General features: G+C 45.8%; 3 protein-coding genes across 8 annotated transcripts in view; 1 reads left to right on the top strand and 2 right to left on the bottom strand.

Moving 5' to 3' along the window:
- Positions 1-700: 700 nt before the first annotated feature.
- Positions 701-11,490, top strand: adora2b (adenosine A2b receptor). The gene is made up of 3 exons (XM_058086681.2): positions 701-873; positions 959-1,403; positions 9,565-11,490. The coding sequence occupies exons 2-3, from the start codon at positions 1,081-1,083 to the stop codon at positions 10,265-10,267; spliced, it is 1,026 nt and encodes a 341-aa protein (XP_057942664.2). The 5' UTR covers positions 701-873; positions 959-1,080; the 3' UTR covers positions 10,268-11,490.
- zswim7 (zinc finger, SWIM-type containing 7) lies at positions 2,738-19,353 on the bottom strand. The gene is made up of 6 exons (XM_078787484.1): positions 19,182-19,353; positions 18,683-18,704; positions 18,193-18,295; positions 13,976-14,080; positions 13,103-13,276; positions 2,738-3,186 (listed from the first exon to the last, which is right to left on the bottom strand). Exons 1-5 carry the CDS (start codon positions 19,255-19,257, stop codon positions 13,166-13,168), a joined length of 417 nt encoding a protein of 138 aa, XP_078643610.1. The 5' UTR covers positions 19,258-19,353; the 3' UTR covers positions 2,738-3,186; positions 13,103-13,165.
- Positions 19,354-19,902: 549 nt separating this feature from the next.
- The window catches only part of ncor1 (nuclear receptor corepressor 1), a 38,658-nt gene continuing 33,654 nt past the window's right edge, over positions 19,903-24,906 (bottom strand). For 5 of the 6 annotated variants that reach the window (XM_058086626.2, XM_078787971.1, XM_078787972.1 and 2 more), the window contains 7 exons: positions 24,605-24,822; positions 24,368-24,511; positions 24,033-24,178; positions 23,444-23,497; positions 22,737-22,922; positions 22,477-22,653; positions 19,903-21,602 (listed from right to left, as the gene is read on the bottom strand). In XM_058086626.2, coding sequence (XP_057942609.2) covers positions 21,406-21,602; positions 22,477-22,653; positions 22,737-22,922; positions 23,444-23,497; positions 24,033-24,178; positions 24,368-24,511; positions 24,605-24,822 — 1,122 coding nt within the window. In that variant the 3' untranslated portion in view covers positions 19,903-21,405. The remainder of the gene's footprint in view (positions 21,603-22,476; positions 22,654-22,736; positions 22,923-23,443; positions 23,498-24,032; positions 24,179-24,367; positions 24,512-24,604; positions 24,823-24,906) is intronic. The other variant, XM_078787970.1, reaches the window with a different exon arrangement.

The raw sequence follows: 24,906 nt of genomic DNA, 5'->3' as shown, positions 1-24,906 counted from the left end.
GGGTGATGATCGATGTGAAAATGGAGGGAAATGTAGTAGCCCCTCCCTTTGCGGCCTCCACTATTTGGGACTATTTGGGACCATTTGGGACTATTTGGGACTATTTGGGACTATTTGGGACTTTGGTCCCAGCCAAGTCATCCAACGTGCCTTCATGGACTTTGGACGCCGGAGCGTCCTTAAACTGGTTCTCCAAAAGCTGTAAGCCGACCTTTCTCCATTCGTTCAAACTGCGTATGGCAACTTCCTTCCAGGCAGTACTACGAGTATTTATTTATTACCATGCATCCTGAGGTTGTGGAAGTACTTTTTTATTTCATGATGTCAGATGTTGAGGAAGAATAAAGGACTCTTATGTTTTTTTTCTTCATCATTCCTGACCCAAACCAACACGTCACTTCACATAAAATGCAGGATGTTTTATTCCTGGCCGGCTCGCCACATCCTGAATCCTACCAAAATAAGAGCATCACGTTTGGTTGCACCTCAGGAGAAGAAGCACCTGCATGTCTCAGTCTTTACCTGGCTCAGGTATAACGGTCGTGTTCCTCATTTCCCTTTGCCGGTGCGTGTTAGGCTAGCATATGGATGTGGTTTGAGCTGTGCGTAATTACGCACGGTGACGCCCGCTTGGGATTCCTCTTTTCGTGACACAGCGCGTGTGTGCCTGTGGGTGGGGAGGAGTGAGGGAGAGAGAGAGAAAGAGAGAGAGAGTGTGTGTGTGTGGGCGTGGTTTCTATGAAAGTGTAGTTTTCTCTCGCGTTCCTCCTCTACTTGAAAAGTGCAGTCAAGGGCGGGAAAGTTGCGCAGAAAGTCTTCAGTGCCCCCCTCCCTCCCTCCCCTCCTCCACAGACGATGCGCAGCTTTGCAAAGGTAAGGAAGACACCGAGTGCGTGCGTGAACGCCACACCGCCACGCTTTAACGAGATGTTTTCCTTCCGTTCTCCCTTTCCTGCAGATGGCTCGTTCGGAAGCTCCCACTTGTGGAATATTGTTGGACCTCAGCCAAAAGACTTCCTCCTCCTTTCGGCACTTTTAGGAGCTCCGCGCGTGTTCGGTGGCGCCACACATCCCGCTGAGATGAAGACGATCTTCTACATCGTCATAGAAGTGATCATCGCTCTTCTCTCCATATCCGGTAACGTGCTGGTGTGCTGGGCCGTGGCCATCAACACCACCCTGAAGAACGCCACCAACTATTTCCTGGTGTCTTTGGCCGTGGCTGACATCCTGGTGGGGTGTCTCGCCATCCCCTTCGCCATCACCATGAGCATCGGGATCCGACTGGACTTCTACGGCTGCCTCTTCCTGGCCTGCTTCGTCCTGGTCCTGACCCAGAGCTCCATCTTCAGCCTCCTGGCCATCGCCATCGACCGATACCTGGCGGTCAAAATCCCTCTGAGGTGAGTTGTCATCCTCTCAGAGATCGTTTAACAGCCCGGAGAGGCATTGTCTCCGTAATTGAATCAAAGCTGACCTTTGCTCCATCCTCGTTCTTCTCCTAATTGACAGCCGGCCGTCAATGGGGGTCGGGGAGTAAAACCGCAAGAACCCATCGGACTTGGGTTGTAATGTTACGAGAATAGGTGTAGAGTTTAGCTAGTCACTCCAAATTCCCACCGGAGCGTAAACGCAACAGTGCCGTTTCAACAAACAGACGCTTTTCTCAGTGTAAGTTTTTTAAAGTGACAGCTCTAATATTCATTAGTAAATGTAAAATATATCATCTTAAAAGGACATAACATTAATTAATGAAATGTAATAATACTTGTTATATATACATCTAATGATTAATAAAGTATCTTAGTGGAGTAACTTGTTTTTCCCAGTCTGGATGCAAGATGAATAGCGTCTCCTGTCAGAGACATCTTGTGTTTCCGTGGAAGGGTCGTTGAACCTGAGGTTCAGTGAAGGCGACAAATCAAGATGGGTGTGGTCAGGGTGAATACACACAGTATGCAATATCAACCACAGGCAGGATTTGTGTAGTACGCTGTCCCGCATCCAGTATATCAAGTTCCACAGATCATTTTTAGATGAGATCTCTCTCTCTCTCTCTGTTTGCTGACCACAAGGAGTCGAACCTGCTCACTGTTGACTTTCCGGGTAGAAATCTGCATGCACCGACTAAGCAGACACTATTTGCTCCGAATGATGCTCCACTTGTCCACCGCTGACGTTCCCAGGAAGGGATGGTCACACTGATGGTCACATTGGTCGGAGCGTGCCCCCGTTCCTCTTCCTCCTCTTCCTCCTCGTTGCCAGTGAATTGTTGCACGCTGCGGGCCGCATTCAGCCGGGATGTGCTGTCATTCCCATTAGCCTCAGACATTGGCCAGGAAGGACGTTTTGACTCTTGTCGGGAGGAAAGTCATGGAGCAGCAACTGCACACAATCCGCTTCAGGGTGGGTGGGGGGGCGCTTGGGGGGTGGAGTCCGACACGTCTTAGCACGTGTTCATCATCAGTGGAACAACATTTCAATACATTAGAGCATAGCGGTCATGGAAGTGCAAAACGAAACCAAAAAAGCAGCCAATATTGTGTGGCAACGACTTTCCTTTTCTTTGGCGCACCGCTGCTCTGGAAACATAATGAAGTGTAAAAGTTAGCTAGCTAATACGCAAGGTTATTGTCCTTCTTCACTGGTACGCACTCTAACTGAGTGAGGATAAGCGGTAGAAAATGAATGCATGAATGTTTGGGTGAGACACACAAGCACCAGACCCGACCACCGGAACAACAGGCTTTTATTGCAGCTCTGAATGTCACAACAGACGCAGATCCTTAACACGGGTGACTGTTGTGGCCGAAATTCACGCCAAAATGAAACTCAACTCCGAACCCCCGACATCTCTTCCTGTCCGCCTGCCATTCCGCCCCCCTGGGGAAGACATTTATCGCAACACATACGAACACAGGACTTATTTTTGTCTTAAACGGATTAGTAAGTCTCTCGTCCTAGTTGGAGGGCGGCAGGTTGTGTTGGGGGGTGGGGGGTGGACGTGTGTAACCAGGGATCGGGGAGGGGTGGTCAGCTTTGATTGTGGAGGTCGTGGTGCGCCGTGGCTTCATCCCGGGGTTTGGTCTGTGGGCGGACGTCCCCCGGTCTTGTTGACTTCCAGGAAGTGAAGCATCATTGTGGTGTGGATCAATCCGTCCTTCCGACTCCGACTCCCGAGCAGAACTGTAAATATAGGATGTACATCTTGGACGCACGTTTGAAAATAAAGCAGACGTAAGACAAACTGCGGGACACGCATAAAGATAGACGCACGGCCGTGACCGTTTCCCTTTTGCCGTATGACCACTGACCGCTTGGCAAGGCATTGCACAGAAGTCGGAAAAGCCAAAGTAAACACAATAAAACTAAAAATATGTAAAACAACAACAATGTCAGTCAAATTGGATGTTTTCTTCCACCGTTGGAGCATATTTGATTTATTTGTCCATTGGAGCTAGCTAAGGCAGGCTGGCCAAACGTGGGCCCCCGTGGGCCGCATGCTGAAAACTAAAGGATGGGGGGGGGGGGGTGACCGACAAACGCTTACAAGACTTCAGTGCCTCAATGAGACATCTATTTTTCTCCTTTCCACAAAGTAAGAAGCTAGTTTAGCCGCCTGTGCTGGATGTGGTGGGGCACTGCCCCCACGTGCCCCATACTGGGATTACTGTGACAATTATTTATGGCTAACATCTCCACTAACTTAACAGCTTGGAGTCCGAGACAAAACGGGAAGTATGTGTGTGTATGTGTGTATATGTGTGTGTGTGTGTGTGTGTCGCCATCCCAGGGGGTTTAAAACATCTGGCTCTGGTCTTTCACTTCCACTAAAACCATCTGTGAAAACACTTTTATCTAACAGCGGATCCAGGCCCCAAATAGCTACTTACGTACATGTATATGCAGTATACAGTACTTCACACACACGTATATGCAGTATACAGTACTTCATACACATGTATATACAGTATACAGTACCGAGTGACCGACTGTCCCTGTCCTTTCTCTGCTGCTGAGGCAGACGTCGTAGCTGCTGAAGCGACAACTTCTCCAGTTGACGATGATGCCCTCGTTGTCAAGTCATTTATTGGAAAAGTTTAGAAAGCGAACCAATGACTTTTCATCTCCTCATTTCTACTTTTCATATCATAGTTAGGACTGTCCTAGCTCTTCATCTGGACTTTAATCTCATAGTTTGGACTGTCCTAGCTCTTCATCTGGACTTTTCATCTCATACTTAGGACTGTCCTAGTTCTTCATCTGGACTTTCATCTCATACTTAGGACTGTCCTAGCTCTTCATCTGGACTGTCATCTCATACTTAGGACTGTCCTAGCTCTTCATCTGGACTGTCATCTCATACTTAGGACTGTCCTAGCTCTTCATCTGGACTGTCATCTCATACTTAGGACTGTCCTAGCTCTTCATCTGGACTTTTCATCTCATACTTAGGACTGTCCTAGCTCTTCATCTGGACTTTCATCTCATACTTAGGACTGTCCTAGCTCTTCATCTGGACTTTTCATCTCATACTTAGGACTGTCCTAGCTCTTCATCTGGACTTTCATCTCATACTTAGGACTGTCCTAGCTCTTCATCTGGACTGTCATCTCATACTTAGGACTGTCCTAGCTCTTCATCTGGACTTTTCATCTCATAGTTTGGACTGTCCTAGCTCTTCATCTGGACTTTCATCTCATACTTAGGACTGTCCTAGCTCTTCATCTGGACTGTCATCTCATACTTAGGACTGTCCTAGATCTTCATCTGGACTTTTCATCTCATACTTAGGACTGTCCTAGATCTTCATCCGGTATTTCATCTCATACTTAGGACTGTCCTAGCTCTTCATCTGGTATTTCATCTCATACTTAGGACTGTCCTAGCTCTTCATCTGGTATTTCATCTCATACTTAGGACTGTCCTAGCTCTTCATCTGGACTTTTCATCTCATAGTTAGGACTGTCCTAGCTCTTCATCCGGTATTTCATCTCATACTTAGGACTGTCCTAGCTCTTCATCCGGTATTTCATCTTATACTTAGGACTGTCCTAGCTCTTCATCTGGACTTTTCATCTCATAGTTAGGACTGTCCTAGCTCTTCATCCGGTATTTCATCTCATACTTAGGACTGTCCTAGCTCTTCATCCGGTATTTCATCTTATACTTAGGACTGTCCTAGCTCTTCATCTGGACTTTTCATCTCATAGTTAGGACTGTCCTAGCTCTTCATCTGGACTTTTTATCTCAGACTGTCCTAGCTTGATGTGGAACTAGACAGAAGATGAGGTGTTCTGTCCCAGTTCTATGGGACAAAGCCAGGAGTTATTTCCACTTTCTGACTCATTTTGTGGTTCACGTGGAATTGTCCAACACCCCCCCCCCCTTTGCTTTTCCCTTTGGGATAAATTTGTCACTGTCACTGATTGCTCCGTGTCATCGGAGGATGATGTGTGACTCTGAACGGGAGTCACGTCAAGTAAAGCAGTAAGAATGCCGATTATTCCGCGTTTCCTTCCCTCCGCATTCAGCTGATCCGTTGTTCTCCTCCACTGGAAGGCTAAGCAGCAGAAAGTGGAATCAAATAAAAACTGAGTGGGTCTGTGGGGCCTCAGGGTGGAGATGTGTGTTGTATCTTTAGTAGAAAAAGGACAACAAAGACAGATGCCAGCGTGCTGTCGTCATGCCACAGCTAATCTGGTCACCGACCCCACTGGCCGGCCACCCCCTGACTCTGAGGACAGCCGGGGCGTGTGTGCGGGGGTGATGTCGGGTGGGGGCTGACGCATGGAAGCTTTACCAAGTTAGCAAAGCCGGGGAAGAAGAAGAAGAACAGGTGTGTGGCTCCAAATGAGCGTGGAAGCTTGTGAAGCTGATGTGCTGGATAATTTATGGGCCCTGAGGTGGTGAGGTGGGGGGAGGACGGGGGGGCCGATGGCCACAGGGCAAAGCTCACACGCCACACAGGCCCCAGAGGTCCCCGCTGGTCTCATTTAGAAAAAGCACAACGCTGACGTGGGGATAAAGTGGGTCAATGATTGACAGCTTGTCTAAAAGTCAAACTTCCATTTCCTTCCACTCACTCTGATCACACCTTTACTTGGTCTGAGGTTCTTATGCCACGCCGCGCTAAAGTCTCAGCCAACATTCAGCTGGTCCATAGGATGCCACCCAGTGGACCCAGACCTCCTCCAAGGTCCAACTGGAGAGCCTTAAGTGTCCACCAAAGACGGAGGAAGGACTCATGTCACAAATCAGTAAAGATCAATGCCAGGTGTCTTATCCTCTAAAAGTGAGAGTAATAACTGCAACGAGTGTAGTACTATTACTATTACTATTACTATTGACATGGTGGTCTCATTTACTTGCATTCATTCGCCAGTGGCTGGCGGTCCCGGTCACAGATCTACTGTATAGAATTCCCAGAGGCATGCAAATACGCCCCCGGGGACTATCTTTAGCATCAGGATGACAATGGCGCCGCCCGATTAGACCGTCGGGTGCTTGCCAATTCATCCACGTTATTGATTATCTGTCGTTGGGCTTCAAAGGTCCAATCTTTTGGAACCAATAAACGATAACGATTCAACCTTCTCCAGTTCACTTAGAGCAGGGGTCTCAAACTCAATTTTCCCTGGGGGCCGCTGGAGCTAGGGTCTGGGTGAGGGTGGGCCGCATCAGGTTTAAAAAAAACCCACACATTTATTATTAAAAACAGAATAAAAAAAAGTGTCTTCAATGCTTTCAATGCAAAGGACTTACTATACATCATGTCCGAGAAAAGGACTTACTATACATCATGTCCGAGAAAAGGACTTACTATACATCATGTCCAAAAGATGGACTTACTATACATCATGTCCGAGAAAAGGACTTACTATACATCATGTCCAAAAGATGGACTTATGATACATCATGTCCAAAAGGACTTACTATACATCATGTCCAAGAAAAGGACTTAGTATACATCATGTCTAAAAGGACTTACTATACATCATGTCTAAAGGGACTTACTATACATCATGTCTAAAGGGACTTACTATACATCATGTCCAAAAGGACTTAGTATACATCATGTCCGAGAAAAGGACTTAGTATACATCATGTCCGAGAAAAGGACTTACTATACATCATGTCCAAAAGGACTTACTATACATCATGTCCAAAAGAAGGACTTACTATACATCATGTCCAAAAGAAGGACTTACTATACATCATGTCCAAAAGGACTTACTATGCATCATGTCCAAAAGAAGGACTTACTATACATCATGTCCAAAAGAAGGACTTACTATACATCATGTCCAAAAGGAATTACTATACATCATGTCCAAAAGATGGACTTACTATACATCATGTCCAAAAGGACTTACTATACATCATGTCCAAAAGATGGACTTACTATGCATCATGTCCAAAAGATGGACTTACTATACATCATGTCCAAAAGATGGACTTACTATACATCATGTCCAAAATATGGACTTACTATACATACATATGTCCACATATACATACACTCCTGGTCGAGCATGGATCACAATCATCACCTCCGTTATAACATCATGCATGGTTGCCTTTGGGTTAGCTCAAGTGGTAGCACCACAGATTCATGGTGCAGGGAATTGGGGTTCAATACCCGGTGTGGGAAAGTATTGTTGGTCATTTTGCTATTTCTCCAGCAGTCATCGTAGTCATCACCTCCGCTATAACATCATGCATGGTTGCCTTTGGGTTAGCTCAAGTGGTAGCACCACAGATTCACAGTGCAGGGAATTGGGGTTCAATACCCGGTGTGGGAAAGTATTGTTGGTCATTTTGCTATTTCTCCAGCAGTCATCGTAGTCATCACCTCCGCTATAACATCACAAGCGTTTGCCAGCTGGCTAACTCCACTGGTAGCACCGAGGGTTTGTGGTGCAGGCGACCGGGGTTCAAATCCCGGTCAAGGTTACGCACAAATAATAGGGCGTTGCCTTCCCAGTTGGAGATCAATGAGGCACTTAAAAATAGGACATAAGAGCTAGACCTGGAGGATGCCTGGACGACTTCAATTTATGCCACGAGGAGGTGCCGAAGATGACGAAGAGGAGGAGCCGACGACGAAAGACTCCGCCCCCATAATAACAGTGCTAGGGAAAGAATGTGCCTCAGAGATCTGTCTCGCTGGAAAAGGTCAACATAAAAGAAGTAGTAGGACTAGGAGGGGTGATGGCGGAGGGGGTGGCGGTGAAAAAAGGGGCCGACGGATAAAGGGATGGATTAGCAGCTGGCGTTTTTTTTAAAAAAATTATAATAAATTTTTTTCTTTTCTTTGATCCCGGCCGGGAGTTGAACCAAGAGCTCCTGCACCATAATCTGTGGTGCTACCAGTTGAGCTAACCAGCTCACAAGCAACTTTAAACGAGGTGATGATTACGATAGGCGCTGGACCTGGACAAATGTTAAAACGAGCAACAAGTACAGTCAGCATCAGGTATTGAACCTCGGTCCCTTGCACCATGAAACTGCAGTGCTACCAGTTGAGCTAACCAGCTCACATACACGGAGCTAGGGTCTGGGTGAGACTGCGCCACATCAGTTTAAAAAAAAAAACACATTTATTAAAAACAGTAAAAATAAATAAAAAAAACTGTCTTTAATGCTTCTGCTATACCCTCTGATAAAACATTCCACTGTTCTCAAATATCTTAATTTAAATTTTTCTACACAAAATAAAATGAAAAAATAAATAAACTAATCAACAATAAAGAAAATAAATCAATCAGAAATAAATAAATACAATAATAATAATACAACGGCAAAGAAGAAAAATAGAGAAATTATTTTTTTAAGATTCAAATGAACATATTATATAATTATTTTTTAATTATTATATGATATATTTAATTATTATATTATTCTAACAGATATTCAACCTTTAACATGAACATTAGCAAGTTAGCATCGTACTTGAATAAGAGGCTCGCGTTCCCACTGAGGTGCAGAACCGGCCAAGACATCTCGTATTGAATCATTCAAATGATCGTTTGCTTGACTTTGCTTAACTTAAGTGCAGTCACAACACGCTGGAGTGCACACAAGGTGCTGCTGGTGCATATTATATTAGGGAAATGATCTGCTATGGCAAATGGAGGATTTCTTATTAAGGGAGAAAATAAACCTACATTTGGTAGACTGGACTGCGCCAAGAGGGGCGTGGCAGCGCACCAGGTGAGGCGTCCACATTTTCAGCTCGGTGTAGTGATCATTTCGGAAACAAAAGTTGCGGTGAAAGCTTGCCAACTCCGACCGGGTCTATTGTTGGCGCAGGCGAAGCGCACCCAGTGCAGATAAATAGGCTGACAGGTCACCAAAACCTCACAGGCAGGTTTGTCGGAGTTAGGCACATTTCAATGCAGTAAAAAAACGCAGCCAATATTTCATGTAAGGATCTGAACCGGCGTGTACATTTTGGTCGGATGTCAGATCGTTGTTGATGTCGTGGCGTCCAGGTGAAAACAGGAAGCCAACAGGAAGCATGGCTGTCGTTAAAGCGGCGTACTGTGGTCGGTGTTGCAGGTACAAAGAGCTGATGACGGGAAAGACGGCCAGAGAGATCATCGCCATCTTGTGGATCCTGTCCTTTGTCATCGGACTCGTCCCTTTCTTCGGTTGGAACTTCAAGCACTCGAGCTGCGGGAACGGGAACTCCACAGCGGACAACCAAACAGGCGGAGACGTGCCGCGGAGCTGCAAGCTGCGGTGCTACTTTGAGAGCGTGGTGGACATGGAGTACATGGTCTACTTTAACTTCTTCGTGTGCGTGCTCCTGCCGCTCCTCATCATGCTGGGCATCTACATGAAGATCTTCACGGTGGCCAGGATGCAGCTGCGGCAGATCGAGCTCAAGTGCGTGGCCAACGGGGACAGCCACCACCACGGCCTGCTGCAGCGGGAGATCCGGGCCGCCAAGTCGCTGTCCATCATCGTGGGGCTCTTCGCCGTCTGCTGGCTGCCCGTCCACATCCTCAACTGCCTGACGCTCTTCTACCGGGAGCTGCACAAGCCCGAGCTGGTCATGTACGTGGCCATCATTCTGTCCCACGCCAACTCGGCCGTCAACCCCATCATCTACGCCTACCGCATCCAGGACTTCAGGAACACCTTCCGCAAGATCTTGTCCCGGCACATCCTGTGTCGCAGAGAGGAGCAGTACCTCAGCTCCAACGGCAGCGGGCGCAACAGAGACCGGGTCCACATGACCGTGGACCCCCTGCTGTAGAGTCCGGTGTTTTCCACTTCGTCGTGTTTACAGCAGCGGGGGACGGCGTCGCTTTCCTGCTGCCGAGGACTACGCTCCTGTCGTCGCTCTTACGTAACGCTAACCGGATGTGACGGTGAACCTTTGCCACGTCCTAAAACGCTATTCATCCATGTCAATCAGCCCTGCTCCGACTGCAAGACTCCGCCTTTTAACCCCGCCCAGTGGGCGTGGCTTCTTCCTCTTATTTATTACAACGATGTACCTTTTGTGAATGTCGACATCAAACGTCTTGGGGAGTTTGGACCTGTACTACTTGTGGCAGTACAAGTACACAAGTGCTGGTGTGGTTAGTTTTGATGACTGCCCCACACCCCCCCCACCCCCCACCCCCCACCCCAGCCCGCCCCCGTGTTTCCTTTTGTGTACGACAGTGGAACCTGTTTTAAGTCGGCATAACCAAAAGTGAAACTAGCCTTTGCTTGCACATTTACTTGGAGGATGGAATAGAAAGTATTTTTATGGCTTTTCCTCCATTTCTGTCTATTTTTGTTTGGATCATTCTGTTTTTATATGATATTTGATACTTTTACTTAAGCACGTCTCGACTACGATGACATCCAAGTTTTGTACATGTGCAGGTTTCTCTTCTGGTGGCTAACAATGTAAAACAAAAAAAGGTGCATTTTGTTAGCTCATGTGCTAGAATCCAGGATAATACTGCCATGCTTTTATATTGAAGCTTACTTTGCACTGAACAGGAAGTCACTGTGCGTTGTAATGCTGTGTAGCTCGATGTTAGCGTGGATGGACCCTTTTTGATAGAAGTTACCTCTTTGGTCCGCACATTTTATGTGGACAGACCATGTTTGTCGACGTAGGCGGGCGCATGGTGGACGGGTTGGCGACTTAAGTGGGCGCATGGCGGACAGGTTGTCGACCTAAGCGGGCGCATGGTGGACGGGTTGGCGACCTAAGCGGGCGCATGGTGGACGGGTTGGCGACCTAAGCGGGCGCATGGTGGACGGGTTGTCGACCTAAGCGGGCGCATGGTGGACGGGTTGTCGACATAAGCGGGCGCATGGTGGACGGGTTGTCGACTTAAGTGGGCGCATGGCGGACAGGTTGTCGACCTAAGCGGGTGCATGGTGGACGGGTTGTCGACCTAAGCGGGCGCACGGTGGACGGGTTGCCGACCTAAACGGGCGCACGGTGGATGGGTTGTCGACCTAAGCGGGTGCGCGGTGGACTAAGCGGGCACATAGTCAACGGATTGTTGACTTAAGCGGGTGCATGGTGGACGGGTTGTCGACCTAAGCGGGCACATAGTCAACGGATTGTTGACTTAAGCGGGTGCATGGTGGACGGGTTGTCGACTTAAACGGGTGCATGGTGGGCGGGTTGTCGACCTCAGCGGGCACATAGTGGACAGATTGTCGACTTAAGCGGGCACATAGTGGATGGGTTGTCGACTTAAGCGGGCACATACATGGTGGACGGGTTGTCGACCTAAGCGGGCGCATAGTGGACAGGTTGTCGACCTAAGCGGGCACATAGTGGACAGGTTGTCGACTTAAGCAGACGCATAGTGGATGGGTTGTCGACCTAAGCGGGCACATAGTGGACAGGTTGTCGACTTAAGCAGACGCATAGTGGACGGGTTGTCGACCTAAGCGGGCACATAGTGGACAGGTTGTCGACTTAAGCAGACGCATAGTGGACGGGTTGTCAACCTAAGCGGGCGCAAGGTGGACAGGTTGTTGACCTAAGCGGGCGCATAGTGGACGGGTTGTCGAATTAAGCAGGCACATAGTGGACAGGTTGTCGACTTAAGTGGGCGTATGGTGGACGGGTTGTCAACTTAAGCGGGCGCACGGTGGACGGGTTGTCGACTTAAACGGGTTGCACTGTATTGAAGTTAATAGTTGGGCCTTGAAAGCGGACTCTGAAGGTATCAGCGATCTGCTTCCTTTGACCACATGCAAGGAAAATGTATTTGTGTATCCTGTACAAGGACTTCAGTTTGAGCCGGGGGGGGTCAAAGGTCACAATAAACCTTTTCACCTGTATGATTTGTTTTATGATTATTATAAATATCTGGAATATATAACCTCTAAGCATATCCACACGTGTCAAATTGTTATTCTCCGCAATCAATGTAACTGGACTAAAGATGAACGCTCCCGTGTGGCGTGTGTTCAAGCAGCCATGTTTGTTGGCGTCGGGCCTTTTGACGATGGGGCAACGTGGGTTACGTGACAGGAACGTCACTGGTGTTTAAAGCAAAGTACAGGAAACACATTTCAGGCGTGTGGTTTTATGGCCTTTCCTGTGCCTCATTGGTGGCGGTTCAAGTCTTGAATTGTGACGCCCCCCTCCCTCCACCCCCTTCCCCTAACCCCCCTCCCGCTCCTACCTGGTTGATATCAAGGGCTAACAAACAGGAGTGTGCTAACATTCCAATGGAGACATCTATACTGTAAATGCACTGTAAACCTGTGTTGTCTTAGTTGACTGACTGTAAATAACATAGAAGTACTGTAGTACTGTAGTACCGTGTTACCAGCTATTTATTTTACTCGTGTCAACATTTCAGTCTTCAGAAAGAGGTGCAATGTGTATGTGTGTGAATAAAAGCCATGGTGTGAAAGGACGCATTTGATGCCTGAATTCTCTAATTATCATTTCCATATAGCTTGCCATATAGCTTCCCAACAAGGAAGCTAAAAATAAAGCGGTGCCACCTCGGTGAACAGATGTTTCCCACATTAAGACGTCTTTGACAGACAAAATAAAGCAACATTTGGCGTCTTCAAGAGAGGAATCAAGTAAAGAAGCCGTGTCCTCAACACTGACCTGCAGCATCAGCACCATCATCCACCAATGTCTGCATCATCCCTGGGGGGGACAAAGTGAGCGTCACAGTGATGAAGTGCCGCCGAGCAGCGTGCTCATCTGCTGGTCAGACACACCGTGCACGGGAGTCACACCCATGGCCTCCGACAGGTACACAGCCAGAATGTGTTTGCACTGCAACCAAAGACACAGCAGCCGTCAGGGCGCAGGACCTCCAGTAAAATCCGCTCATGTCAATCATCACAATGATCAGCTTTGACCTTGCGGAAGAGCTCCTCCGCCGTGCGAACGACAGAATTGGTATCACTCAAAACAGTCGTGACGCTGTACGTTTCCCTCGCAGTCATCCATCCTATCACGCTTTGTTCCAGACCCCACCGCAATATTAATATTACATATTAATAAATTAACTACAAAACAAAACAGCAATGACAAATGAACCAAAGTATCAGTGGGAGAGTCCTGGACAAAAAAAACTGCACAGCTAATTGAACAATTAAGGAATAAGGAATACAGAATACTACATTTACATGCAGTCAGTATTCCGGTGAAGGCCAATATTCCGGTTTCTGAACCCGTTTACATGCCTGAGCAAACAGGGATATTCCTGTATACGTGGTGATTGTAAACAAGTGGGACATCCCCATCCAAACAGCGACGCACGGACAAGGTCATGATGCAATGTGCGTCATTTCCACTTCTTTGAGCCGGGACATTTCACCACACCAGCGGGTTATTGCTAATATTGCGGTTATGATATTGCCTTTTTTGTACCTTTTTTGTACCTTAAGACAGCGATGCGAGTCTAGAAGCTGCCACACAATATTGAAACGTGCAACATGGAACGTGGTCGTGTTTGATTGCGAGACTGACCAGCAGGCCTTGGTTCCTCCGCAGCACCGTGTAGGCGAAGGCTGGGCAGGGGCAGTAGTGGCAGGACGTGAAGCAGGTATACCGGCGTCCCGAGCCTCCGCTGACCTGCAACGATGAAACAGAATAGAATGAATGAAACGCTACGCTACACATGCTTGGAGTGGTTGGCCGTGTCGCATAGAGGAGTTGAGGATCAGTAAACACGGTCGGCGTGGAAACACAGGAAGATAAACACATTTTATTGCTTCCCAGTGGCCCCCCCCCAAAGTCAGAGAATGTCCAAGAATGTCTGAATGGAGATCTTAAACATGATCTCAGGAAGATCTTGAAGCTTTTGAAGAGCGTGTTCCTGCAGGCTTACACTGAACTCAACACAGTAAAAACAATAATCCATGAGTTACTCTTTACATACTATATTGTGTATCAATAGTATAGTATAGTATAGTATAGTATAGTATAGTATAGTATAGTATAGTATAGTATAGTATAGTATAGTATTTATTTATTCATGTTGAGCTTGTGGATTACTTGTTGCTTCGTCGGCAAGCCACTGCTACTACTGCTACTACTGCTACTACTACTGCTACTACTGCTACTACTGCTACTACTGCTACTACTGCTACTACTGCTACTACTGCTACTACACTCCTATGACCTCATATGGTAAATACGTACATAGATGTAGGATTTAGGACTTAGCAGTAGACCGAGATCTGCCCTTCACGTCATAGAAGTTACAGCAGAGTAAAGTAGTAAAGCCTATTATTAGTATCAACTTGGGTCTTTGCCATTTTTCCTCCCTACTTTTACTATTTTCTTTCTATTTTCTGAAAAAATACATTTTCTTTTTGGAATATTATAATTTATAATATTTTATTTTTATTCCCATAATAATACAACTTTTCCCCCAACCTAATTTTCATAATATTACAACTTTTTTTTCATTTATTATTATTTAATTATAATTAAATTAAATTAAACATTAAATTATAATTTAATTATTTTAATTATTATTTTTTTAATTTTCCAAATGTCTTCTGAAAAAATACATTTTCTTTTTGGAATATTATAAATTATAATATTTTATTTTTATTCCCATAATAATATAACTTTTCCTCCAACCAAATTATTTTACTTATTTCATTACAAAAAAAAAATTCTTGAATATTTGAACCTCATGCAACTGAAATGATGTTATTTCTCCTTATGTTACATATTATGTTATTCTTGTCAAATGAAGCCTTTTTCCTCCAAATATTGAGACTTTATTCTTGTTAACTCCGACTGATTCTTCTATTTTGACTGCTCTTTTCTTCTTCAATTCTATCTTTAAATTGCACTATCATCACCTTTTTGGTTATGAGGAGGAGATGAGGGACGATGGAGATGATTAAAGATGGAGTACCTGCAGGTACTTGCCTAAGCGCCACCTGTCAGCGGACTCTCCCAAATGTCTGCTGCGGACAGTGATTGAAATCCCGCTCTTGTTCACGCGGCCAAGGGGACATTAAGCCTGTGGATTAGCTTGACACTCTAATGAGAAGCTGAAGCAGGCTCCATTATTCTCCAGGGCTTTCATGAATTACCTTCCCTGGTGACCTACACAGGCATAAACACCTCGTTTGTCCAACATGACACCGCATTCCCAGTGAGGCAGAGATAAAACAATGACGTGGACTTACGAGACCTGGCTATCTATGACGAGAGCAGGATGCAGCCACCAGCAATAAAAGTGTGAAACCAAGCCAGGAAGTGCTAGAAAAAGACCTGCGGTGGTTGAAAGTGGAAGCCACCTCAGATGCAGGGTTGTGCTTCTTCATGTGGCTTTGCTAGCTAGCCCTCACGCAGAAAAGCTCGAAAGCAAATTCCTGCAAGTCCACTGCTTGGCACAAGTCCAGGCCTCCTTGGGAACGCCGCAGCAAGGGCTGCCATTCAGCTGCTGCAGAGGGACCCGGGCCTCGGAGCCTCACTGAAGCCCCCGGCTTTGTTCTTGCCTGAAAATCCGGCTCTCACGGGAATACTTCCTGTGAAGCCGCCGTGAGTCCAAGGGCCAGGAGGTCGGACCTCTGGACGCAGGATCCACACAACACAAACAGGCCTTGAAGGAAGTTTAAAGCTCTTGGGGAGTCACGGTGATAAACACAGGCCCTGTGTGTGCGTCAACATCCTTTTGCATCACGTGAACGTGCTTCGACCAAGACAAGCACTCGCCGTTTTCTCAGTCAGCAAACGGGAGGACTGGACCATAGCGGCGGTTCTACGAAACGGCACAGCATACGAATACGGTCATCCCTCGTTTATCCAGGTGAATTGGTTCCAGACATGACCGTGATAAGTGAATTTTCACTAAGTAGGATTCCTGATTTATAAATGGAATATTTTTGTCGATTTACAAACTCATAAATGTGCTTCTTAACAGTATTGGAGCTCTCTAGGTGTGAAATAACACCCCTATAGTCACTTTTACACTCCTATTATACAATATAGTAGACATTCATTCATTCATTTTCTACCACAAGGGTCGCGGGGGGTGCTGGAGCCTATCCCAGCTGTCTTGGGGCGAGAGGCGGGGTACACCCTGGACTGGTGGCCAGCCAATCACAGGGCACATATAGACAAACAACCATTCACACTCACATTCATACCTACGGACAATTTGGAGTGGCCAATTAACCTAGCATGTTTTTGGAATGTGGGAGGAAACCGGAGTACCCGGAGAAAACCCACACATGCACGGGGAGAACATGCAAACTCCACACAGAGATGGCCGAGGGTGGAATTGAACAGCAAGTCAACGAACTTCATGCGTGTCAATCCGGAGTGTCTGTGTTTGTCCAATGATCCAGTACGGATCCAGCAAACCTGATGATCCGTTCCCATTTCCACGGCGACAACCTTAATACTCTCCAATATATTGATCAGTGTCTCCGCCGCCCCAACCAGGCTGCGGCTTAACCGTCCCGATGAAAAGGTCAACCAATGTTACTTTGCAACAGAGGAGGTGAAAAATCCCCGCAGGAGAATGTCAGACCTTCTCCTGCGAAGGAGACGAGCAGCCGCATTATCAGCGTAACCTGAAAAGTATTTGCTGCCACAGCTGGATGAAGAGGAAGTTCTCAACTTCTATTTCAACATGCCGTCCTGCCAAGTGAGAAATGCTTCCAGTAAGAGCAACATATTTTTAAACTTCTGAAGAGGTCTCAAGTTGAGGGGGGGGCACTTACGAGGACAAGCGTCATCTGCTCCTCTGATTTATTTTTTTTTTTTGCTAAAATGATGTCCTTGGTTTGTGTTCACCGTCTCGGTTAGCATGAAAAAGCCTGTAGGATGGCTACGTCATGGTGGAACGTCTGAGTGTCCCAGTCCGACAGAACCAACATGACAAGGCAAAAAAAAAAAAAAAAAGCTCCATTGAACGACTCCAAAAAGACCAAAGTGGACTTCTTTATTTAGCCGCATTGTATTTTACAGTTCCTCCCATTTAGCTGGTTATTTTCAAAACCGGAAGGACTTTACAGGAACTTTGGGTGACAATGACCTCAACCTCAGCAGATCGCCTCTTTTGTTCGTCACCATCACTGCTGACTGTGCATTGTTATATTATATATTCTATAATTCTTTGGGGGGAGCACTAGCAGTGTGTAGTAAAGTGCATATTAATAATAATCATCTTAAATGCACCCAGAGACTGCTTCAATGGTTGTCACACTGCCTGATGAATGACCTCAACTTCTACCCTAAGAACAAACCTTGGGGGACACGAGAAGTCAAGGCCGTCCCCAACAGGAAATAGGTGGCTTTTAGGAACAGGACGGAGAGGCAGTAAATAACAGCCCAGCAGGAGGGAGGTGAAGCGCTGTCCGAAGGAAGACAAAGACTCCTACAGGAAAAAGGTGGAGCAGAAGCTGGAGGAGAACAACACCAGGGAGTTGAGGAATGGGGTTCAAAACCATCACGGGCTACAACAGGTTTGCGTCCACACTCTTCCGGATGACCGGATGAAAACGATGTCACACAGAAGGCACGGGTCTGAGACCAATGGACCGCAATAAACGAGGGATGACTGCATGCGGCGCATAATTCATCAACTAAGAAAATGATTGTTCATCGCATTGATGTGTTAATGGGGTTATGAACCATGAAGAAAAGTTGGGTCAATATGAGTAGCACACGTTGTGGACCGTCATCAGAGAGATGCGAGGGGGTGCATGACAGACCTGGAAGGCCTTCCGTCCGCTGGGAGATGACAGACAGGTGATTGAGTGCTGCTCCACCAGATCCAAAGCTTGTACGGCACAGGGCCCGAAAACGAACCTTAGCCTGAAATACATTAAAAAGCTCTTTCAAGAGAGACAGGCAACATGCATGGACACCTATCCATCCATCTGTCATCATACATCTTTCTTTAGACAAGACATTTTCATAAACAGTCGTGATGTTTGTGTCATTCACCACAATGACAAAGACAGGATGTGGTTGCTTACCCAGACAAAACTGGGTAACTGGCTAACTGCTGGAAAATGTCTCATGTCTCATGTGTCTTCCTTAATGTGGTCTCTACATGTCACGCCTACGAGGAATAAGCAAATCACTTTCCAACAGGGGTGGATGAACATAACACTATAAATAAACTGAAGCTACGTATTGCACAATATACTGCCAATGAAACATTAGCATACAAAAAGAAATCAAAAGTATATTACTTACGCAATAAGTAAGTCATCTGGAACTGCAAAAAAAGAATAAAAACAATGCATTCATGAGCAATTCTTATTTCCAGTTATTTAGCATGCAATTTGATACTAGACCAACTGAGGGCAAGATATGTATAAAACATAACAATAAGTAGTTTAGCTTATTTTTTCTTCTAAATCGGCCCTACTGTTGGTGGTGAACATTGTTCACCTTTCTGACAAAGGTAATTAGAAATAGTTGCACTTAAATGTATTCTACCCGAGCTCTCGACGCCATGCGAAACAACAGCACCACCTAGCGACACAATGTCAAACAACATTTAGTTGTAAAAGAGTGGCCACGACGTTAAGGACAATATATAGATAAATATAAGAAGAACAGGTGTATTATCAGTGTGGTGTTAACTTCCCCATTAAACGGGCGTTAAGTAGACCTAAGCGGTTAGCCACTTGTGCTAACATCCTTTAAACATAATTAAGCATGATTAATACAACAACCCATCTCGTCTTACTCTGTGATGTTTCCTGGTAAGTTTTATGGATATCTTGTAAAAGCTGCTCCGCTGCAGCAGGTAACACAGCGCGCATTTCGCATTTATTCACTCTCCAACTTTGTTTTCACGGAAGTTGCCATGCGTCCATTAGCCATTTGAGTACGTCTTCAACAACATCACTTCTGGTTGGAGAGGCGCACCCCTCCAAAATAAAGGCTTCACAGCGGAAGTCGTCATGCGTCCATTGAGTACGTCTTCTATAACATTACTTCCGGTCAAAGAGGCAATGTTGTCTAAAAGAAAACGAATACGCCACAAAGCACTTTGAATTTAATTAATCTTGTTTTACAACCACGTGTGTTTGTACTGCTAAACTTCCAGTAGCAGAGTTAGCAATGCTGTCGCTATCGTTCTCTTTAACATGTTGCGACCAATCAGCGGAGCAAATCTTCCAGCATTTGACCAATCACGAACAAGAACTGTTGGACGTGGGCGCCCAAAACGGAAGTACACGAAAGCAGTCAAAAGTAAACACAATGCTGTTTTTTTAGCTGTGAATAGAATGTTAATTCACAAAATTTGAAAATAAATTAGTTTCGTTTACTCTGTCTGATTCTTTTAAGCCAAACCATACCTTTGTGATGTGTGATTTGGCTCTCGTATGCACTAGTAGGCATAAATCAAAATATACACATTAGTCAAAAAGTGCAGCTACAAGGAATAACATCGTACAGTGGCGCAGAACTGATCCACTTTATTGGTCTGAAGTTTTGTAGTTACCAACTAAAAGACATTGTGCCATACGATTCATTGCATTTCAACGTCAAATGATACAAGCGTTTTCAAGTCGGGATTAAAAAAAAAAAAAACAGCCAACTGCGGGTTTTCTATCTTGAAAAGATGTTGTAATTCTTTTTCGGCTTCAAGTCGATATTTCTTTTCCAAGTCAAGTTTGTAAACGTTTTTGTCATTGCCTTTGTAAACAACTACTATCCCATAAACAGGACACAAAACAAACGTGTGGAAATTGTCAGAAAAACATCTGAACATGTGCTGTGCCAAAAGATTGAAAGTGTATATAAAAAGGAGACATTGAAGCACAGGGGACTGCTAACAGTAAAGATTTTGAGCATTTTTCCATATATACTGGAAAAGATTTGCAAGTCACATTACAGCCATCTATGGTGCCTGTGTAGTTTAGTTTATATTTGAAATACCAGAAACAGAAAGGCCATGGATTGGAATCACTTGTAGCTGTGAGTGGTTTGGAAACCCAGAAGAACATTATCAATTACTCACAAACAGCAGGTAGGATGGATTTTCCTACCAATAAGTCAAAAGTGCAAAATCGTGTCTTGAATTGGAAAGACATTCTACAGATTTTTTGTTTCAGGTAAGGATTTTTTTTTTTTAAATGTACTAAATAAACAAAGACAATCATCCAACACAAACATATCTCTGAGAAAACGAGTTAAAGCTGCCTTCTTTCTCAAGTCACAAGGCATGACAAAACATCCAAAAATGGGAAGTGGGGTGGAAGCATACAGAAAATTCCAAAGATTTTGGAGCTCACCCTTCTGGACAAGCTTGGAAACTGCAGATGTAACTTTATCAGGGGTAAAACACATTGGCTGGCTTGTTGGACAGGGTCCAGGATTCATTCATTCATTCATTCATCACGCCTCTGTCTAACACCAGCCTTCATAACTTGTTGTCCAAGTTGGGGGGGTTGGGGGGGGTAAATCACATATTAAAGTGACGGCATTAAAGATTACACATCTTCACTTAGCATTTAGAGTGGATTCATTTCAAAGCGACATTAAAATAAGAAATAATCAAGTTAAGAAACACACTGCAAAAAAGGTTATCCTATTTACATACGATTTTCTGGTAGGTTGATTTATAGCTTTACAGAAATCAAAGAAAATTGTCAAATTTACATATCTACTTCACTGTATCTCAAGTCATCCACTCAGTCGAGTTTTATTCCCCCAACAGACCGGGCCAGCTCTCCCAAAGCAAAAGAGTCCTGTCCCGGAGAGCCCAGTCCGTCACGAGCCGCCGCTTGTACACTCAGCTAACAGCCAGGGGGCGCCATAGCACCAGAAAAAAATTGGACACCACCCCGTGGACTTGACTCCACCGCTGTCTTGAAGAGGTGTGGGGAGAGCAGACGGACTCGGAACCCGGCTCGGCCGCTTTTCCTCCCTTCTTGGCTGCAGGGCGAGCGAGCGGACCGAGCTCAGTCGTCGCTGTCTGACAGGGCCTCGTATTGCTCTGACAGCAGGGACTGCCACACGCGCTGCTGGCCCCCCTGAGCGCCGGCGGGAGGGGGCTGCGGCTGCTGCTGGCTCTGTATGGAAGGGGATGATATGGAGGTGGGTGGCGTGCTGCTCATTATGCGCATGGTCAGCGGGTTGTAGGGGAACTGCATGGACCCTGAAACAGGAAAGAGAATGTTACTAAACATGTTCATGAACCCAAACAGAAAACATGGCTGCCAATCCACAAGGCATTCGTTCACATCCATACAGGTAAGTGTCTTGCCCAGGGACACAACGGCAGTGACTGGGTGGAGGGAGCGAGGATCAAACCACCAACCTTCCCATTTCTGGACGACCTGCTCTACCTCTTGAGTGGCTGCCACACCAATACCGGGTAGGACTTGTGATGCTAACTTAAAGATAACCAAACAAACGTAACTCTCCAGTAGCTAAGAAATGTTGGTTCCAATGGATGAAATATGAGTTGACCGATATTGAAAACACGATTTAAAAAATCATATTTGTCTTTGGATCCATACACAGTTCTCCCTCCCACGTCGTGCTTTGAATTTCACTTCACTGTATTATGGTTTTTCAAAAAATATTAATAAATTGTGCTGTTTGGTGGTTGACTGTGGCATGCTATTCCTCAAAAATATTAATATTTAACATGTCAACATGTGTGAGTCCATATTATGTGTTATTTTCTCTCATTATATTTACTATGTTGGGTCATAGGCCCCCCCGCCTCTCGCCCCAAGTCAGCTGGGATGGGCTCCAGCATACCCACGTGACCCTGATGAGGATAAGTGGGATAGAAAATGGATGGATGGATGATAGGAATGTGACTATAACGTAACTACTATATTGAACCAATGTAAAAAAAAACATATTTAGAAGGTCATAAAGGGTTTTTTATGCTCTAACTAAAAGGAACATTCACTTATCACAGTCAGGTCTGGAACCGCGATAAACGAGGGTCTTGGCAAATAGGGGTACTAAGGTAGTCTTATTTCTAGGACCATTTTTGGAATGGGCTCAACTCTTACCCGCAGACGAGGGTCGGTCGTCCCAGCTCCACTGGGACTGGGCTTGTGATTGTCTGTGGTAGTCTCCATCGGAGTGGACGGAGGACACCGAGGAGGGACGATCCCCTCCCGAGTAGGCCTGACCCAGATTAGGAGACTTGGATTTACGACTGTTGGCTTTACTCTGCTTCTGTTTTCCTGCGAAGGCGTGGAAAAACATTCAGTGTCTTATTCTCCACCGGAAACTTGACGTGTGGACCAAGTATGGGATGGTCACGTACCGATGCTGGGTGACGGATTGGCCTCCTGGCGGGCGTCGCTGCTCATGCTGCTGATGGCACCTACCGCCCCCTGGTGCTCCTCCTGCCTGTCCTCCAGGTTGCCCATCAAGGCTTTACGGATGATGTCCTCCAGGCCCAGGTTACTGGCAGGGTCGCTGAAAGAGTGGTTCCTGGGGTTGATGCTGCCTATGAAGGATGGAGCAAAGAAGCGCACCATCAGAGAGTGGAGGACCGGACCACGTTAAGGCCCTTTTCTTAGGTCTATTTTCAGTTTGTCAGAATTTCTTCCAAAACCGCGAAAAAAAAAAAAAAAAAGGTCTTTTGTCCATGTTTTAACAATGGAATATTTGAACAATAAACACGTTACAGCTGCTTTAAACTTCATAATCCACCCAAATATGATGCAACTCTTACAGTGAAAGCAGGAGCATGTCAATCGAATTATTAGCAAATTATGCGCTACCATGATGACATACACAATATAAAGTTCCCGTCATAAGATAACATCATGTGTCACATCTTTAATGATTTTTAAACAAGAACTGGGTGCTCGAGTTTCAGGTTCAAATATTCACACACACAATACGTCACCACTAATACTTGGTCAAATGTCCCTGAGCAACTTTCACCTCAGCCAGACCCTTTTTACAGAGATCATAGAGTCAAAAAGATCCATTTCCCAACACAAAAGGATTTTGCTAACTCACTGGAGCTGGTGACCGCAGGCAAGTTGAAAATCTCCGTGCCTGGTTGGGCATTTCCTGTAAGACGGAGATATTAGATGTTGGATAAACCAAATGCCAGACTGGTAGGTACAGTACGGAACGACATATGGAAGCCTATTCCGCCACGGAAAGATAAATGATATCCCAACGGTAAATCTCAAAATGACAAAATGGAAATTGAAATCTAAATTACAAGACAAAATTCATAATTAGGAGATAAAAAGTCATTAAATTATGAAACCAAGAGTCATAATTATGAGATGAAAATGGAAATTATAAGACAAAAAGTCCTAAAAGTCTGAATTATGAGGTAAGAAGAGTCCAAAATCTGAGATAAAAAGTCAAACCTACGAGATATGACTTTCCTATCTCATTAGGTCATTTTATCCCTACCTCATAATTCAGATGTACCACTGGGATATATATTTAGTTTTTTTCAACGGCGGAACCGGTCGTCCATAACTACACGTTGGCGAGAACAAAAACGAGAAGCTGCGGCAGCACATCCAGCATGGTCTTTGGAGGCATGCGCTTTAGGTGAAGCAAAGAGGAAGACAGGAGCCCCACTTACCAACATCAGAATCACCGACACCAGAGGTGGAGTTCAACTTACGAAAGATCTCCTGCTTTTTGGATTTCACCATAGGGGAGGTGTTCTCCAGTTTGGTGAAGAAGGAGGGCAGATAACTGACACTGCCAGGAGATCGGGAGTCGCTCCTGGAACCAACAGATGACAAGGGGAAAAAACGTCAATGGGAAGCCAGCTGCTGTGTAAGCGTTAGTAAAAAATACATTGAGGCATAAGGAGGCATGTTCTATCCTGCTTGATGGACAACATAAGGAACCAGAGTGGAAGGAGGGGGCGTGGCCTACTGTAAGACGTGTGCATGGAGTCCGCATGCGTACCTGATCTCAGAGTTATCTGCCTCTCGCCTTTGGACCGCAGGCCCAGCAGCCTCCTGCTTGTCCATGCTTTGGTAGCTCTGCGGCGGTGAGATTGGTTCATAGTTGTCCATCTGCCTCCCGCCTCTCTCCGGAGACTTTCCAGGTCTGGACAGGGAGAGGTTAGAGTGTTGGGATCATGGATGGTGGCTTGCCGACCATGATCCTTGATGGCGTCATGTGTAGCGCATCCACCTGTACCTGGATCTGGGCTTGTCTGTGCTGTTTTCCGGCGAAACCCTGCTGGGAGGCCGATGGTGATGCGGGGCATGGACTTGAGTCTCAGGACTGTAGCGACTGGGCAACTTAGCCCGACCTGAAGACGACACGGGTGGCACCGTGCTCTGGAATGTAGCAGAGGCTGAAGACGAAACCGAGGGAGCGTCTTGGTTCCGGGCAAAGTCTTGAGTTATGATATGCTGCATGACAGAACGCAAGGCGTCATTTCCATTGTTCATCCATTATTATCCATTATGGGGTTACTTTACTCGTCAATAAGTTCA

The sequence above is a fragment of the Doryrhamphus excisus genome, linkage group LG21 (genome assembly GCF_037039965.1).
Source record: "Doryrhamphus excisus strain RoL-2023G ecotype Guam linkage group LG21, RoL_Dexc_Guam_v1.1, whole genome shotgun sequence".
Classification (NCBI taxonomy): domain Eukaryota; kingdom Metazoa; phylum Chordata; class Actinopteri; order Syngnathiformes; family Syngnathidae; genus Doryrhamphus; species Doryrhamphus excisus.
The sequence above is the reverse complement of the archived record's forward strand: the minus strand, read 5'-3'. Positions and strand labels throughout refer to the sequence as shown.